At 34.0% G+C, this 19,119-nt stretch overlaps 1 protein-coding gene across 15 annotated transcripts in view; it reads left to right on the forward strand.

The window, feature by feature from the left end:
- The window catches only part of Glut4EF (Glucose transporter 4 enhancer factor), a 744,045-nt gene that overhangs the window by 418,733 nt on the left and 306,193 nt on the right, over positions 1-19,119 (forward strand). For all 15 annotated transcript variants that reach the window (XR_010948556.1, XR_010948557.1, XM_067759511.1 and 12 more), the window contains exon 3: positions 18,186-18,364. Coding sequence is in view for 13 of the 15 variants with exons in the window: in XM_067759511.1 (XP_067615612.1) it covers positions 18,186-18,364 (179 nt within the window). In the remaining 2 variants the exon portion in view is untranslated. The remainder of the gene's footprint in view (positions 1-18,185; positions 18,365-19,119) is intronic.

The following is a 19,119-nucleotide window of genomic DNA, read 5'->3' on the forward strand; positions in this document are numbered from 1 at the left end:
TAGAATAGAATAGAATAGAATAGAATAGAATAGAATAGAATAGAATATAATAGAATATAATAGAATAGAATAGAATAGAATAGAATAGAATAGAATAGAAAAGAATAGAATAGAATATAATAGAATAGAATAGAATAGAATAGAATAGAATAGAATAGAATAGAATAGAATAGAATAGAATAGAATAGAGTAGAATAGAATAGAATATAATAGAATAGAATAGAGTAGAGTAGAATAGAATAGAATAGAATAGAATAGAATAGAGTAGAATAGAATAGAATAGAATAGAATAGAATAGAATAGAATATAACAGAATAGAATAGAATAGAATAGAATAGAATAGAATAGAATAGAGTAGAATAGAATAAAATAAAATAAAGTAAAATAAACTAACGAGTCTTGCTCATATTGCTTTATACAATTGTTTTGTTATTGACGTTAGAGAAAAATTGCAAAGTTTACAAACGGCGATGGTTACTACGGCATATTTCTGAATTTCACTTCTTCATCAGTTAGCTTCTCGGGAGCTAAGTATTGAACTCGAATCTCCAACATTCATACCAGTGTAAAGGCAGATGCCTTTAACGACTCATCCATATGAATGCCCCGCTGCTCGCTGTGCAATTGGTCTCTAAGTGATGCCTTTGTTGTTATTCCTTTTTATTCACCATGTAAGTACATATAATTCTACATGCTATTTAATCCTAATAGTGTGGAATTTTTAGGCACGCTTAAAAGCTTAGTAACAATGGATTTTACAGCATTGCTTTTTTCATTCTGAGTGGTTAAAGGCACCTGCCTTTACACTGGTATGAATGTTGGAGATTCGCGTTCAATACTCAGCTCCCGAGAAGCTAGCTGATGAAGAAGTGAAATTCAGAAACATGTCGTAGTAACCATCGACGTTTGTAAACTTTGCAATTTTTCTCTAATGTCAATAACAAAACAATTGTATAAAGCAATATGAGCAAGACTTGCTAATTAAATACAGATGTTAAATTAAATTAAATAATATAAAATAAAAATAAAATAAAATAAAATAAAATAAAATAAAATAAAATAAAATAATATAAAATAAAATAAAATAAAATAAAATAAATTAACCTTGTTGTTTGGCTGGCTTGAGGTCCGGTTTTTAAATTAAGAAACCAAAAGTACTTTTTGATTGTACCAATATATTTCGGTTACCCACGGTAACCGTCTTCAGGGCTGACTATAAACAAAAACATATAACATACAAATAATAACAATTTACATAATTAACATTTATCTATATATATACATACATTTTACACGTCTTCAGTGGTTGGCGTGGAGTTTCGCACTGTCCGTCTGTTTGTTATTAAATATCTGTATGAGCTTGCGCAATTATCGACGTCCGTTTTGTAGTTCATTCTTTTGTTGGCCTGTGTTTTTATGATGTGAAGCATTTCCAATGTAAATCTCTTCGTATAATTTTGTTCTTGTTGAAGAATCGTCGCGTTGTCAAAGTTAGGAGAGTGGTTTTTCTTGTTACAGTGGGCCATTAGTGCTGTTTTATAGTAATTAGTTTCATGACAATATTTGAAGTCAGATTTGTGTTGCGCTAGTCGAGTTTTTAATTTGGCTTTAGTTGTTCCTACATGTATGTTTTTACATCTTTCGTTGTTGTTTCCGTTACAGGAAATTTTATAAATTATATTATTTTTTCCGATTTTGGTATTCTAGCTTTGGTTTTGTTAAATATATTTTTAGTATATTTATCGGTTTGTGTGCTATCTTCACGTTCTCTCTGTTATAACAGTCGGATTTTGCAAAGTGTTCTGATAGCTTGGGTATATAAATTAAAGATTTAAATATTTCCGGGGTTTCGGATCTACTTTGACTTGTTTTAACTGAACATCTTTTAATTAAAGTTCTAATAATTTTATCAGGAAAATCGTTATCTTTTAATTGGACTTTTATTTCTTCTTTTATCTCCGCGTGGTAAGTGTCATCTCATTTGTATCATATGTCGTATACAGCCCATTTCTGTACTCTTTATCATCGTTTTTGGATGTTTTGAGTCCGGTGGATGTAGGTTTCTTATACCACTTTAACTTTAATTGATTTCCTCGTCTAATAATGATTGAGTCCAAATATGGTAATTTTCCGTCGTCCTCCAGTTCTGTTGTGAATTTATGTTTTTGTCAAAGGAATTTAATGCGTCAAGCATGTTTTGTACCTCGTTTTCATTTATAATTGGAAATAAGTCATCCACGTACTTTGTAACCGACCTGGGTTTTCTTGTTAAATTATTAAATGTATTATCCATCAATTCTTCCATCACAATACCTGCAACTATTGGTGAAGTGGGTGATCCCATCGGTAATCCTTTTATTTGCGTGTATATTGAGGTCGACGGAAAATTGCCGTATTAGATGCATCTACGTTTAAAGAGAGTTTTGCATCTTTGTTAAAATGATACGCTGATACGCTGTGTTGTTGCTGGTGGTGTCGATCCTATAGATTTTTTAAAATTACTGCTGTTAGCTTGGCTTTTGTTGAAGTTATTTCCAATTCGGCGCATATGCTTTTTGACCGATGTAAACAGCAATGAATGTCTGTTGTTTTGTTAATTAATTCTTTATTTGTTTGAGATAATCTTCTCATTTTACACAATTTACTTTTCGCTCGTTATCTGTTATGATTTTATTAGAATTCGCACATATTTCTCTTTTTTATACTCAGTTGAGCAGAGCTCACAGAGTATATTAACTTTGTTTGCATAACGGTAATCCGTAGCGGCATAAACTAATCGAGATAGATATAGATTTCTATATATCAAAATGATCTGGGTGAAAAAAGAAATTCATTTAGCCGTGTCCGTCCGTCTGTAAACACGATAACTTGAGAAAATTTTGAGCTATCTTTATGAAATTTGGTATGTAGGTTTTTGGGCGCTCGTCTCAGATCGCTATTTAAAATGAGCGAAATCGGACTAAAACCACGCCCACTTTTTCGATATCCAAAATTTCGAAAAACTGAAAAAGTGCGATAATTCATTACCAAAGATGGATAAAGCGATGAAACTTGGTAGATGCGTTGACCTTATGACGCAAAATAGAAAACTAGTAAAAGTTTTGACAATGGGCGCGGCACCTCCCACTTTTAGAAGAAGTTAACTTAAAAGTGTTGCAAGCTGTAATTTCGCAGTCGTTGAAGATATCGTGATGAAATTTGGCAGGCACGTTCCTCCTATCACTGTATGTGTGCTAAATAAAAATTAGCAAAATCGGGTGACCAACATGCCCACTTAAAAAAAAAAAATTTTGCAAAAAAATACAAAAATAAAAGAAAATTTCAAAATGGGCGTGCCTCCGCCCTTTTTCATTTAATTCGTCTAGAATACTTTTAAGGCCATAAGTCGAACAAAAATTTACCAATCCTTGTGAAATTTGGTAGATGCGTAGATTCTATGACGATAACTGTTTTCTGTGAAAATGGGTAAAATCGGTTTGAAGTCACGCCCAGTTTTTATACACAGTCGGCCGTCTGTCCTTCCGCTCGGCCGTTAACACGATAACTTGAGCAAAAATCGATATATCTTTACTAAACTTAGTTCACGTACTTATCTGAACTCACTTTATCCAGATATAAAAAATGGCCGAAATCCGACTATGATCACGCCCACTTTTCGATATCGAAAATTACGAAAAATGAAAAAAATGCCATAATTCTGTACCAAATATGAAAAAAGAAATAAAACATGGTAATTGGATTGGTTTATTGACGTAAAATATAACTTTAGAAAAAACTTTGTAAAATGGGTGTGACACCTACCATACTAAGTAGAAGAAAATAAAAAAGTTCTGGAGGTCGAAATCAAAAGCCCTTGGAATCTTGTCAAGGAATACTGTTCACGGTATGACATATATAAATAAATTGGCGGTACCCGACAGATGATGTTCTGGGTAACCCTGGTCCACATTTTGGTCAATATCTCGAAAACGCCTTCACATATACAACTAAGGTCCACTCCCTTTTTAAACCCTCATTAACACCTTTCATTTGATATCCATATCGTTCAACACACATTCTAGAGTCCCCCCTGGTCAACTTAATCGTGATATCCCGAAATGGCGTCCACCTATAGAACTATGGTTCACTCCCTTTTAAAATACTTTTTAATACCTTCCATTTGAAACCCATGTCATACAAACACATTTCAGGGTTACCCTAGGTTCATTTTGCTAAATGGACATTCTCCCTCATTTTGTCTCCAAAGCTCTCAGCTGAGTATGTAATGTTCGGTTACACCCGAACTTAGCCTTCCTTACTTGTTTAATATACTTTTTTTCTTTTAAATTTTTACCTCTATTTCTGCATAACAATGTCACAGAAGTTAGATATTTTCACTTTATTACTAAAGCAAGATAGCCAATGTAGTGATAAATAACATTGTGAATCAAAATAGGTGTGATATCTTCTGCATAGACGTCAAAATTCCAAAGTGGTTGGATCACCTGATTTGTAGTTGACTATCACTATCTCATTCTGTATCTCTTTCTATCACCCGCTGAAGATAGCCGGCCCTATGCGCCGCCATATTGAACATCCTGTCAGGCAGTTGACAGATAAGATATCACACTTAGTTTGATTCACAATGGTAAATAACTTACCACTATTTTATTTCAGTAAAAAGAAAAGTTATTTAATAACTCCTAAAATTATGTTATTATTTCTTTTTATATTTTACAATTCAATGAAAATGTTTTGAAAGAAACATTTGAAAATAAATATTTAAATAACTTGATAAATATTAAAGCAATTCAAAGTGAAACATGAGTTAAGTTGTATTAAAGTTAAAATAACAAACAATACAATAAAAGTACCCTCCAGTGAGATGAAACTTATTAAAAAATATAAATTAAAAGAAGAAGTAAAATAAAATAAAATTTAATTAAACCAAATTTATTCAGATTTAATTATATTAAATTTAATAGCTAGATTTTTTGAGCTTGAAGGCTTCGCAAGATGAATAAAACTTCTATTTTCTGTTTATATTCATTTATATTTTATTGGTAGATTTTTCGATTTCAATCTGAAGTCATTGTCCTGCGAAGCATTTTAGCTCAACAAATCGAGTAATTTACAATATCTAGTGTTATTAACTTTTATCGAAAAAAAAATATTAAAAATAATTTAATTACTTTGAATTTTACTGTCGATAACTTATCGATATGTTAGCAATATTTTATAGATCCGTTGTCGGCTTGTTACTTATTTGTTATCGTGTCTTATCGAAAAGTTATCGATTTGTTATCAAAATATTATTGATATATTTTCCAAGGATATAAATTTTCGGAATTTAAAGATTTCTTATCGGAGTGCTACCAATTTGTTATCGACGTGTTATGGAAAACTTATCGGTTTCCGGAGTGTTAGAAAATTACTATCGGCATGTTATCGATCTGCTAACGACGACTGATCGGTTTTTAGGAACATACATATTAAACTTAAATATGAAATCGATGACAAATGTATAACCCTCCGATAACAAGACGAAAAAAAGCCAATGAGAAGACAGTGACAACCTGTTACCAAATCGAAAGCTCAAAGATGAAAATTCGCTATCAATAATAAACCGATAATAAAACAATAACTGTTCGGTGTCGGTTGCTCCCGACGAAGCTTTCCTCAAAAATTCCGGAACTATTGTATCTAGACGTACCCCTGTATGTTTACACATTGAACTTCACTAGTTCTTTTCACTCATGCCTTTCTTTTTTAATTTGCTTCTGGGTGTATTTTGCTCATTCTCATCCCAGTTAAAGTGATCTTATTTGATTTATTATTGTAAACATCATCAGAGGGCAAATGATTAAACGAAGAACTAACGTTCAACGTACAATAAAGGACCAGATGACTATTATGTGTGCCTATATATTGGTAAGTGAGTATCTCTGTATCTGTTGTTATTCCCGGCATTTTTGCCTTTAACTTGAGATAATATTTACGTTGCATAGATTTCTATTTTTGTTTTCGTTCATAATTAGCCGGTTGTTGGTTTTACGTTTGGTTTGCTTTGGTTTAGTTTGGTGGATGCGATTACTGTGGTAAATCGATGAGATGCTGCGAGTGTATTGATGTTGTAGCTTTTGTGCTCAACAAACATTTATTATCTACATATGTACTTAGTTCTCAAAATTTCACCTTCTAATGCAAGGAATTTCTCTTAAAATTTTTTGTCAAAAGTAATTCTCTTAGTAGAGGGCACACACACGCCGCGTAACATAATTTTTTTTTTGTTTTACGTTTTAATGTAGACATGTAGATAGGTATAAAGACATTTATAATAAAACTTGCTCAGCTTTGTGGGAGCTATTTAACATATTTACATATATACGAAGGAAAATAGCAGAAATATCCACAGAAAATTGTTCGTAAACTCGGGAACTGTTAGGCCCGAACGCCAGTAGGTCGCAGCTACCTGTACATTTATATAAAATTACATACTTAAACATAGTATAAACCCATACGAAATCACAACAACTCGTGCAATCAAAACACCTCAAGAAGCAAGACCAAGCAGTGAGCAAAGTGCAAAACCTGAAACTTACATAAACAGATGCACAGCTCACCTCTTGCGGTTTCCCGCCCCATGCTCCAACTATGAGGAAATCAATTTACTCACATAGATACACCCGTACGTACATATTTTTGAATATGTATGTGCGTGTTTTGACGTTTCAGTTGGCACAGAAGTTGCAGCGCGTTACTGCGGAAACTCCATCGTGGAAAATGAGTTTCTCACACAATTTGCGGGTATGTATGCGTATGTAAGTAAGTGTATATATGGGAAATGAAAAATGAATACAAAAAAAAAAGTAAAAAACAAACGTACAATCATCACAGCATAGTAAACAAACGACGTAACAAGTAAAACATATATAAAATGTGATAGAGGAAGAACGATGAGACCAAAACACTGCCTAGAAAGGCGCAAGCAAAGCGCCCAGCTCTTTGAGCTCTATCTACAAATAACGAAATAAAAACAAAACAGCAAAAATATCTACACATAAAAAAGTATTTCATGGATATTACGGCTGCTTCTCTTCGTGTTTTTCTGCTACCTTAAACGGCAGCAGCAGAGCACGGCCAGAGTTTTCCATACGAGCGCACATTGAGAGTAGCTCTAGCGTTGTTATAGCTGTTGATTGTTGACGGTGGTTGTTGGTTGCTATTTGTTGGTGGTGGTCGATATTCTCTTCCACTACTCAATTTTATCAAGTGCACTCGCTGCATGTTTGAAGATTGTGGTGGTGGTGGAAATTGTGGTGACTTTGATGGTGCTATTTCAGAGTTTAACCATTGACAATGTCGACGTTATTACTACCGATAGATGCGCCAATACCGATGCCCAACTGCTGCCTTTGCTCGTTGACTTGTAAGCCGAGGCAGAATCATTCTTCAATACGCGCGCGAAACGCCAACACGTCAAAGTTACAAACGTCGCAAAGTTCTTTTTTTGTTTTACTGAAAAGAAGCAACAAAGTGTTTGTTTTTGGTTTTTTGTCGCTGCTGTCTTTTGCCTTAACATTCGTCTAAAGCATAATATAACAATCATATATGAAGGCTTTTGTATGTGTTTAGTATCTGTGTGTCAGATTTGCTGCAACACTCCACAGTGGGTGAGCTTGCTTGCGTGTTAAAGTGTTAGTGAGTGCGAGAGAATTTTTTAATGTGTGTGCGCTTTTGTGCTTTCAATGCTTTCGTATATATAACTTTTTGCACAGAACGAAACGAACTGAGTCAAAGCTACTTTGCTTATGATACCTACAGCTACTTGGTCGTTCGCTGGCGGAATCCGTATCTACAAAGTACTCGAATTGACGCTGGTTGTTTGGTGCTGTCTAACAGACACTTGTAGTAGTAGCATTTTGACCGTACGCGAGGAAAGCCAGAAACGTTAACAAAGCGCGTTAATTTTGAGAAAAATATTTGTAAAGCAAAAATTTTAAATTACAAAAATTGTGAATTCTTTGAATCTTCAAAAACATTTCAAAGCACGTGCAATCGTGGAAACACAAACAATTGTGTTTAAATAAAAATTTAATACCAAACAACGATATTCATTGTTTGCCTGAAAACCGAAAAAAATTTTTGTACAATTGTCAGTGAAGTGGCAACAGCAAAGTGTTGTGAAGCAACATTAAAATCAGCTAAAAAAAATTAAAAAAAAATTGAAAATTAGTTTAAAACTTATAATCAAAATATAATAATTTGATTTAAATAAAAATAAGGATAAGTGATAGTGAATGCAATATCTTATATATATATGAGTGTATAGTATACATACATACTTAGATATACCAATAAAATAAATAATAATAAAACTTTGAAATATTAAGAAGTGTTGGGTATAAACTCAAATGTAACGAAAACAAATGTAGCGTAAAAAAAGGATAAAAATCCTCAAACATATGCTAAGGCGCAGGTTAAGTGAAATGAATCGAAATCATTGAGCTACCCATAATAGTGAAAAACGCAAAAGCAAAAAAAAAAAAAACATCAAACTTAAGAAATTGTGTCCAAAGTGCAATAAAAAAATTACTAATAAAAGCTCAAAATATATTGAAATATATTACAGGCGAAAACCACAGCCTACAAAAGGAATACATAAAGAAAAAGTTAGTATTTGTTTTAAGTTTGTAAGGACCAAGATTTCGTTTTTATGTATCTAACAGCAAATAAAAAATTCCCTCTGTATGTGAATATGTATCTGTGAATAACAGATATGCACAGCATTTTTCTTAAAACTAAATTTTGTTTTTGATATAAGAAAATGCTTGACTGGGACATATTGTTGCAAGAATTGAAAAATTTCAAACAATTTAATAATACAATGAAATTAAACAAAATATTTTAAATGGCAATATCCAAAAACTTTGTCATACACCAAGCTTGACCTAGAAAATTATAATAACTTTGACATAGATGCATACATATTTATGTATGTATGCTTTTCTGTGTACTTATATATACATATATGCATGTGTGTTTATGCAAGTATGTATGAACATCTTGATTTATATACAAGAAAAGTTAGAAAGACATACATAAGTACCCCACTAAATTTTTTGGTTTTTTGTTTTTTTTTGAGATAAAATTAAACAAAAAATTCAAAATAAAAAAAGGAAACGAAAATTTACAGAAAGTAAACAAAAATGTAGATTAATAATTGATAAAAATAAAAACTGAAATATTAAAAGATAATAAACAAAATTAAAAACGGAAAATTTAAAAATAACAAAAAATAATAAAATGTAATGGAATTACAAAAACAAAAATAAAATGCTCTTAAAGTAAATATAAAGTATATTAAAAAAAAATTAAATTAAATTAAACAAAATTAATAAAATCATGCCAGATAAAAAAAAAATATAACACATACATACATACACATAAGAAAACAAAAACAAGTAAGGAAGGCTAAGTTCGGATGTAACCGAACATTACATACTCAGTTGAGAGCTATGGAGACAAAGTAAGGGAAAATCACCATGTAGGAAAATGAACCTAGAGTAACCCTGGAATGTGTTTGTAAGACATGCGTATCAAATGGATGTATTAAAGGGTATTCTAAGAGGACCATGGTTCTATAGGTGGACGCCATTTAGGGATATCGCCATAAAGGTGGACCAGGGCTGCCTCTAGAATTTGTTTGTACGATATGGGTATCAAATGAAAGGTGTTAATGAGAATTTTAAAAGGGAGTGGGCCTTACTTCCATAGGTGGATGCCTTTTCGGGATATCGTTATAACGGTGGACCAGGGTTGATTCTAGAATGCGTTGGTACAATATGGGTATCAAACGAATGGTGATAATGAGTATTTTAAAAGGGGCGGGCCTTAGTTCTATAGGTGGACGCCTTTTCGAGATATCGCCATAAAGGTGGACCAGGGGTGACTCTAGAATGCGTTTGTACGATATGGGTATCAAATGAAAGGTGTTAATGAGTATTTTAAAAGGGAGTGGGCCTTACTTCTATAGGTGGATGCCTTTTCGGGATATCGTTATAAAGGTGGACCAGGGTTGAATGCGCTGGTACAATATGGGTATCAAACGAATGGTGATAATGAGTATTTTAAAAGGGAGCGGGCCTTAGTTCTATAGGTGGACGCCTTTTCGAGATATCGCCATAAAGGTGGACCAGGGGTGACTCTATAATGTGTTTGTACGATATGGGTATCAAATTAAAGGTATTCATGAGGTTTATAAAAGGGAGTGGTGGTAGTTGTATAGGTGAAGGCGTTTTCGAGATATCGACAAAAATGTGGAACAGGGTGCCCAGACCATCATCTCTCGGGTACCGCTAATTTATTTATATATGTAATACCACGAACAGTATTCCTGCCAAGATTCCAAGGGCTTTTGATCTCGCCCTGCAGAACTTTTTCATTTTATTTTTCTTAATATGGTAGGTGTCACACCCATTTAACCAAGTTTTTTTCTAAAGTTATATTTTGCGTCAATAAACCAATCCAATTACCATGTTTCATTCCTTTTTCCATATTTTGTATAGAATTATGGCATTTTTTTCATTTTTCGTAATTTTCGATATCGAAAAAGTGGGCGTGGTCATAGTCAAATGTCGGCCATTTTTTATACCAATACAAAGTGAGTTCAGATAATTACGTGAACTGAGTTTAGTAAAGATATATCGATTTTTGCTCAAGTTATCGCCCAAGTATCGGCCGAACGGAAGGACAGACGGTCGACTGTGTATAAAAACTGGGCATAGCTTCAACCGATTTCGCTCTTTTTCACAGAAATAAGTTGTCGTTCTAGAGTCTAAGCCCCTACCAAATTTCACTAGGACTGGTAAATTTTTTCGAATTATGGCATTAAATGTATCCTAGACAAATCAAATGAAAATGGGCGGAGCCACGCCCATTTTGAAAATTTCTTTTATTTTTGTATTTTGCTGCACCACATCATTACTGGAGTTGATTGTTGACATAATTTACTTATATACTGTAAAGATATTAACTTTTTTTTTTTAATTTGACTTTAAAAACATTTTTTTTAAGTGGGCGTGGTCGTTATCAGATTTTGTTAATTTTTATTAAGCATACATATAGTAACAGTAGTAACGTTCCTGCCAAATTTCATCATGATATCTTCAACGACTGCCAAACTACAGCTTGCAAAACTTCTAAATTACCTTCTTTTAAAAGTGGGTGGTGCCGCGCCCATTGTCCAAAATTTTACTAATTTCTATTCTGCGTCATAAGTTCAACGCACTTACCAAGTTTCATCGCTTTATCCGTCTTTGGTAATGAATTATCGCACTTTTTCGATTTTTCGAAATTTTCGATATCGAAAAAGTGGGCGTGGTTATAGTCCGATATCGTTCATTTTAAATAGCGATCTGAGATGAGTGCCCAGGAACCTACAAACCAAATTTTATCAAGATGCCTCAAAATTTACTCAAGTTATCGTGTTAACGGACAGATGGACGGACGGACGGACGGACATGGCTCAATCAAATTTTTTTTCGATGCTGATGATTTTGATATATGGAAGTCTATATCTATCTCGATTCCTTTATACCTGTACAACCAACCGTTATCCAATCAAAGTTAATATACTCTGTGAGCTCTGCTCAACTGAGTATAAAAAGTTAAATTAAATAACACAAAAAATCTAATAAAACAAAAAGCAGAATAAAACCAATTAATACAAAATAAAATAATATAAAATTAAATATCATAAACGAAAATAAAATTAAAAAACATCAAATAAAATCAAATGAAATAGAACAAGTCAAAAAAATTAAATCAAATTATATAAATTAAAATAAAATAAAATTAAGTAAAATAAAAAAATTAAATAAATAAAAATAAAATAAGATAAAATAGAACAAAATAAAATAAAATAAACAAAAAGAAAATAAAATAAAGTAAATACAAATTTTTTATATTTAAAACAAATTAAAATGAAATAAAGTAAAATAAATTGAAATAATAAAATTTAATATTTATTTTTAAGAAAGCAGCTAACAGTTAACATGGTTCTAATTTTTTGTTAGTTTACATCGTTCTCATATTTTTTATATAATCTTTATTGTCTATATACTTATTTACTTCTGACGAACAAAGAAAGCAGAACCATACACTGCATTGCATTGGTATGTAATTAAATATAGACCAAAAACTAGACATTTAATAGCTCGTGCGTTGAAAATGGGATAGGGGGAAGGCATTTCGAAGTATATGTTATCGATCACCGCTCATATAAAACTTGTTGTCCTTAATGGAGCAGGCCCATGGTCTCGGACCTGAGCTTCAAAGAAGTCCTGGGACCACAATATTGCCCCAACAGAGAAGTGGCAGAGCATACTATAAGCGTGTATACCGATGATTCCAATTAAACGGAAGGTGTGCGGTTCGCTTTTTATCTTGTCGATCCAGAGATAACTTGACCTACAGGATACCAGATCACTGAAGTGTCTTTCAAGCAGAGATTGTAGCCGCGAGGGAACCATAAATTACAGAGGGAGCCACCTTAAGCTGCAGTCGCGTCAATTCATGCACATCACGTCATCAAAAAGTGTCCTGGAATGCAAAGAAGCATTGAAAAAACTTCGGCCAGGCCGGACCATGCATCTATAAAAGGATAGAAGATAACGAAATGACCGATGAATTGGGCGCAGCACTCGATGAATCGACGGTGGGAGAAATCAAAAGGATACATGAGTTGCATATGATCCGTCAAGCAGTAAATACGTCGACAACGTTAGACTCACAATACTAACTGGACACTGCTTTCGGGCGTCACATGCGTATAAGTTCGGCATAGTCAGTAACAAAAGGTGTAGGAAGTGCGAGCTACGGGAAGAAAGGGTTGGGCACGTTTTATTTTCATATCCTTGGCTCGCGAGAGCAAAGTTCTAACTAGTCCGGGCGGCAGAGTTACCAGACCTCGAGGCAGCAATTAAGTTAAATCCTAGAAAACTTCTTGTACTTTATGACATAAACCCTGGAACCTAATTGGGGTTTTCCGTTTCGTCGCAAACGAATTTCAAGCTAACCTAATGGAATAGGCTTAGTACTGTGCGAGGATCCCTTGAAACTAGATCTGATTGTGCGACAGTTTACAACGCCATTACATTGCCTGCTGAAAAAAGCCCTGGGTATTAAGCTAGGACTGGCACACAATCGAAAAGTCTGGCTTGCTCTACATTGGTTCTGAGCTAAAAATCTTTTTATTTGGGTATTCTTAAAAAGTTTTATTTTTCAAAACATATCGCTTTAAATCACACAAAAATATGTTTGTATTTTTCTACTGTAAAAACGTATTTACACTTTCAAATATCACAAGATTATTTACAATCCCAAGAATCTTGTATGTCAGTATATTTAATGTGCGTAAAAATGTCAATATTTTGTGTGGCGCCATTTAACCTAATTTTTCAATTACAAGAGCAGCATAAAAATAAAATTACAACAACAAAACCAACGAAACTAAAGACTTCATAGCCGAAATTGCGTTGTCAAAAATACTCGGCATTCAAGCGTAAAAAAAGTAAAAGGCAACACTGGTGCACTCAACAGACGAATTGTCATATTGCGCCAAACACACTCACGCACACATCCATACACACACGCATAGACAGTGCAATTCATTGCTGTTATTTAGCGGCCGGCATTTTGTGCCAATTAAAAGGCATAATAAATTTAAAAAAAATCTAAGGCGACGCCCAACAAAAGCGGCAAGGAAAATTTAAATAATTTCTACAAGAACTAGTGGATTTTTTACATTTTAATTTCAAATTTTATTTTTATATCAGCAATATGTATGTATGTATGTATGTATGTTGCATGCTACATATTTGCATGCACTAATTTACTGTTATAACTATGAATGTGTGAGGGGTGTGTTTCTTACAGACCTGTCAGTTGTTGGTAGGTTATAGACAATTTTTATTTCTTCTTTTTCTTCAACTTGTTCTTCTTGGCCAACTTGCTGCATGCACATTGGTTGCCGAACTTCGTCGCTACGACATTCGTGTGCGTGGTACATGTGCGTGTGTGTGTGCACATTTTACATATATGTATGTCCATCTGAGTGTGCCACTTCTCGGTGCTGACACGTTTTCGTTTGCCTATTCTGTTGGCAATGCCAATGGTAACGGCAATAAAACGACAACAAGTGCTGCAATTTTTCGCAATACACACACGTTCACACACAAATAATATGTACACATACGCATTCAAATGACTTCACTTAGTCCAAGCAGATTTCGCACGAATTAAATAAAGAAATGAATTTTGTGCGTTTTTTGTGTGTGTGTGTAGTGAAATTTAATTGCACGCAATTTATAAAGATGTAAAAAGAAATATAAATTAAAAGTGTTACGAAGTGCTGCTATTTTGGGGACACTACCCACAAATTCTTGCCATCTATATATATAATAATCAAATTCTGTGTGTGTGTATGTTCGCTATAGAAACGCATTTCCCACACTTCAATCATCACCAAATTTTGGTTATAGGGTCTTTCTATCAACGGGAAGGTTTTAGGCTAAAAATAATTTCGATATATAAAAGGGGCGTGGCACCTCCCATATAAATGGAATCTTTGGTACTGCATAACTCTGAGGGTATACATGCCAAAACATTGAAATTCAGTAAGGAGTTATATGAGGTCAATCCCTAACACCGCCAAGAAAATTTAGAATTGGGAAAAAGGGGGCTTGGTACCTCCCATACAAATGGAATATATCATACTGCATATCTCTGGATGTAGTAATGGTAGGATAATGAAAATTGGTAAGGAGCTATATGACGTTAAGTCCTAACACCTCCAGTAAAATGTGGAATGGGGAAAAAAGGGGCGTGGAACCTTCCCTACAAATTTTTTAGAACTATGACTGCTGTACAAACTTAGGTTATTTTAAAACCTAAAGTTTGACTGCATTGTTGAGTTTAGGTGTTATTCCTTTTGGACGTTCAGTAATCTGCCGTCGTTAAAAACATTTAGCTTCAGTCTATTAACATCTTCTATAAAAATCAAATTCTGTGTGTGTGTTCCCTATGGAAACGTATTTCCCACACTTCAATCATCACGAAATTTTGGTTATGGGTTACTTCGATCAAGACGAAGGTTTTTCATATTTCAGAATTAAGAATTTTATATTTAAATTTTTTTTTTTGATTACATTCAAAACCAAATTCCTGGTGAAGTGACGAAACATAAATCGATCGACACAGTTACAGATGAAGATCAAATTGTGGATTATCTAATTGAATTTCTAAACTCTTTAGAACCACCTGGAGTGCCTGCGCATATATTAACTTTGAAAATTGGCTCACCAATCATGCTTCTTCAGAATTTAGACCCGCCAGAATTGTGCAATGGAACCAGACTTTGCGTTAAAAAATTAATGCCGAATGTAATCGAATCATCACCGGTGAAAGCACAGGTGAAGATGTGCTCATACCACGTATCCCAATGATTCCTACAGATTTGCCATGTAATTTTAAGCTCTTACAGTTTCCTGTACGCATTGCTTTTGCAATTACAATCAACAAAGCACAAGGACAATCGCTTACGGTTGCAGGATTAAATTTAGAGAATTCATGCTTTTCCCATGGCCAGCTATATGTTGCTTGCTCTAGAATTGCAATGCCAAAAAATTTGTTTATCTTTGCACCGAACGAATAAACCAAAAATATTGTGTACCCACTTGCATTACAATAAGACACAATAATAAAATGTTTTAAACGAAAATTTCACAAATATGCGTACATAATTCAATTCCATTTACAGAACAATAAACTAAATTATCAACAAACAAAACAGAAAAAATAACGCAACATTCGTTGGATCTCGGGCGTTACAACATACGCCGGGTAACCCTTTCCCTGTAAGAAAAGGTGTCCATAAATGGGAAAGGAGGCCCATAAATGATGACCAAACAAAAAGCAAGCGAAACTGTTTCTGGGTTATATTTCAGGTACCTTTTCATCTAGCAAAGGTAGTTCAACGTGTAAGATTTTCAAATGGTAAAGTTACATGGTTACATACCTACCAGCAATATTTCTAATTGCTTCCTCTTTTTGGGAATCAAAAATCCATCGGTGACATGATACGTCCCTTGGCATGCGCAACGATACACGGAAACATGAGTTCGGGTACAACCGCACATGAGTATACATTTAAAAATTAGAGCCTTAATCTGAAACTTTTTTGTACTTCACATAAGATCAAATTAAATTTGGCTTAAAATGTATATAAAACCAGTTTCGTGAAAGTTTTTCTTCAATTTAAAACTGGAGTAGTTTACATTTGCATTTCAAAGAAAAAAGATTGTCCGCTCCATCGACAAAAGGATAAACTGGTTATTCTCAAGTATGTTCATCGATGATTGGGTCTATATATTTTTCTTATAAAGTGGTTTTTGTAGTTTCTTTAGGCATAACCTTTTATAACTGAAACATGTTCTTGTTTTTGAGAGGTTTTTTCAGCTAAGTCGTTGAGCAAACTTCTGGTATTACTACGGACGCTTTCAGTCAAAGTAAGGCCCTCGCGATCAGGCCAGTTTGACCTAACTTAATTTGAATCACTTTTGAGAAGGCCACGACTTGATCTTCCTGAGTGCATCTTTGTACGGCTGCCCAAGTTTTGTTATTAAACATGCCTTGCTTATATACGTAAGCTAAATTTTGCTCAAATATAATGATATACTGAACAGGAGAAGCATACAATTTGCAGTTATTTCTATGCTAAAATTGAAACTAAGCTATTATATTTAGAGAAATCTTAACTTTTGCTGATGACCTTCTTTTTTTATTTAAATGTTTTCAAATTTTTTACAGCTTTCCATTTCTTTTAACTTATTTATATAGACTACTGCTCGAATCAGCAGAGTTTATTCTGCTCGAGTTCTGACTTTTCTCACCCCTGTTCCTCGCCGTCACGCTTCCATTCACGTTTCCACTCTCATTCAGTGTTGCCCCTTCTAAAACCAATTTCATGGCTCACATATCTCTAAAAAAGCAAGGTAAAATTGCATCCAGGAAACGTCAACCGATGTCGTCAAAATATGTTGTCGACTCGATTTTCAGGTGGCGGCCACCGTGGTGTGATGGCAGGGTGCTTCGCCTATCACACCGTATGCCCTGGGTTCAAACGCCGGGCAAAGCAACATCAAAAAATTTTTGAAATAAGGTTTTTCAATTAGAAGAAAATTTTTCTAAGCGGGGTCGCCCCTCGGCAGTGTTTGGCAAGCGCTCCGAGTGTATTTCTGCCAACAAAAGCTCTCAGTGAAAACTCTGTAGATGCCGTTCGGAGTCGGCATTAAACATGTAGGTCCCGTCCGGGCAATTTGTAGGAAACATCAAGAGGAGCACGGCTGAAATTGGAAGAGAAGCTCGGCCTTAGACCTCTTCGGAGGCTATCGCGTCTTACATTTATTCATACATTTTCGGCTATATAAAAGAATATTGTGAAATTCGTATTGAAGAAAATCGCCTGTTTTGAAAATTCTGATATCAACATATTGGAGTATAAAATTGTGGTCGATTTTTAAAAAAGTTGGTAGATGAGGTAGAAAAGGAAATTGCCAGAGAGATGGTAGATCTACCAAAATTGTGGTAAAAGGGCTACACGGCTCCCATTTTTATTCTTATATCCCTCCACCTTTAACTGTTTGTATCTCCCTTATCTCTTATGTAGCCTTTCTGCTCTACACCTTCGACTACCATTATCACTACCACTCCAACTTCTACATTTATGATGTCCGGAAAATCCTATGTATATATGCCACGAACGCTTTTACCGTATCCATACATACATTCTGGTGGTGGTATAGACTAGGCTCATATAAAACTCAATCGAGTTCCATTGTTCTAACATGAAAAGTTCCCAATACATGCAATGAAGGGATTCAATTAGTTGGGGCGATGATTTTAATTTGATAATTTTTGGACAATTAGTTCAGGCCGCATACATACGTAATCAGAATTTTGTAATTTGTTTCACGACACAATATTAAAATGTAAAAATTATAATTTAAAAATAAATCTTTAGTTGGGATTAACGGACTACGCGCTTCGTCGTTCTCACGTCTTCCTCAGGGAAAAAGGAAAATTAACTTTATTTTCTCATTTCTAGAATGTTATATTTTTTTATATATTTATATTTTTCTTTGCAGGAACCCATCGAAATAAGGAAACGTTTGGAAGAGGTGCGTTTACTTGAATCAAGACGCTCGGCTCGTTTGGCCGATCAAGAACGCGACACGGATTTCGCACGTCTCGCCGATATGGGTGGCGATCGCCGCCGCACATCACACAGCATTGAGGTGCCATTCTCCTTAACACCGCAAAATAAGTAAGTTTTTCAATATTATAAAAAGAGCTTATTAATTTTTTTGTTTTAATGACCGTACGCAAAAGTAATGACAACCTATATGTACATATATTTTCAAATAAATAAAAAGATACCATTCCAAAAAATTCTTAGCATCGCTTTGCAGTCAACCCGAAAATCATAATCTCATGTTAGAAAAATATAACACACTTTCAACGTAGTTTTATCGCCAAACGAAATGGAATCAAATACACCCTCTTTAGTGCAGAGTACGTAGTACGTTTAGCGAGATAAATAAACAAATTTTGTTACTATTTATACACGTGTTCATGTATACATACATATTATAGCTAATAGTAATATTTCTATTAGTAGTGGTACTCCTATATTTGTGTATGCATAACTCGCCATTGGAGGGTTGTGCCGGTTTAGGAAATCATTGAAAACAAATCCGTTTATCAAACGTTGAGTGATAACTTTTTAAATGTATCGTAGAGTACTTTTCGTCCACACTATAATTTGGATTTTATGCCAAATTACTGGACATACTTTTTTCGTTGCATATACTCAACGTGTTTAATCGGCTTTCTGACAGTTCTTTGACATTTTAAAGTATTGGCTATGAATACAATTCATCCTCTTAATATTTTATTGAAGTATAAAAATTAACTTAAGTAATTTTGCTTAAAAGTTACGAATAATTATTTCATTTGGCAGGTGACTCAACTCACCGTTTATAAAACAAATTTTTTATCACCAAACTAACGGAAACATGT

This window comes from Eurosta solidaginis, chromosome 1 (assembly GCF_040869045.1).
Source record: "Eurosta solidaginis isolate ZX-2024a chromosome 1, ASM4086904v1, whole genome shotgun sequence".
NCBI lineage: Eukaryota > Metazoa > Arthropoda > Insecta > Diptera > Tephritidae > Eurosta > Eurosta solidaginis.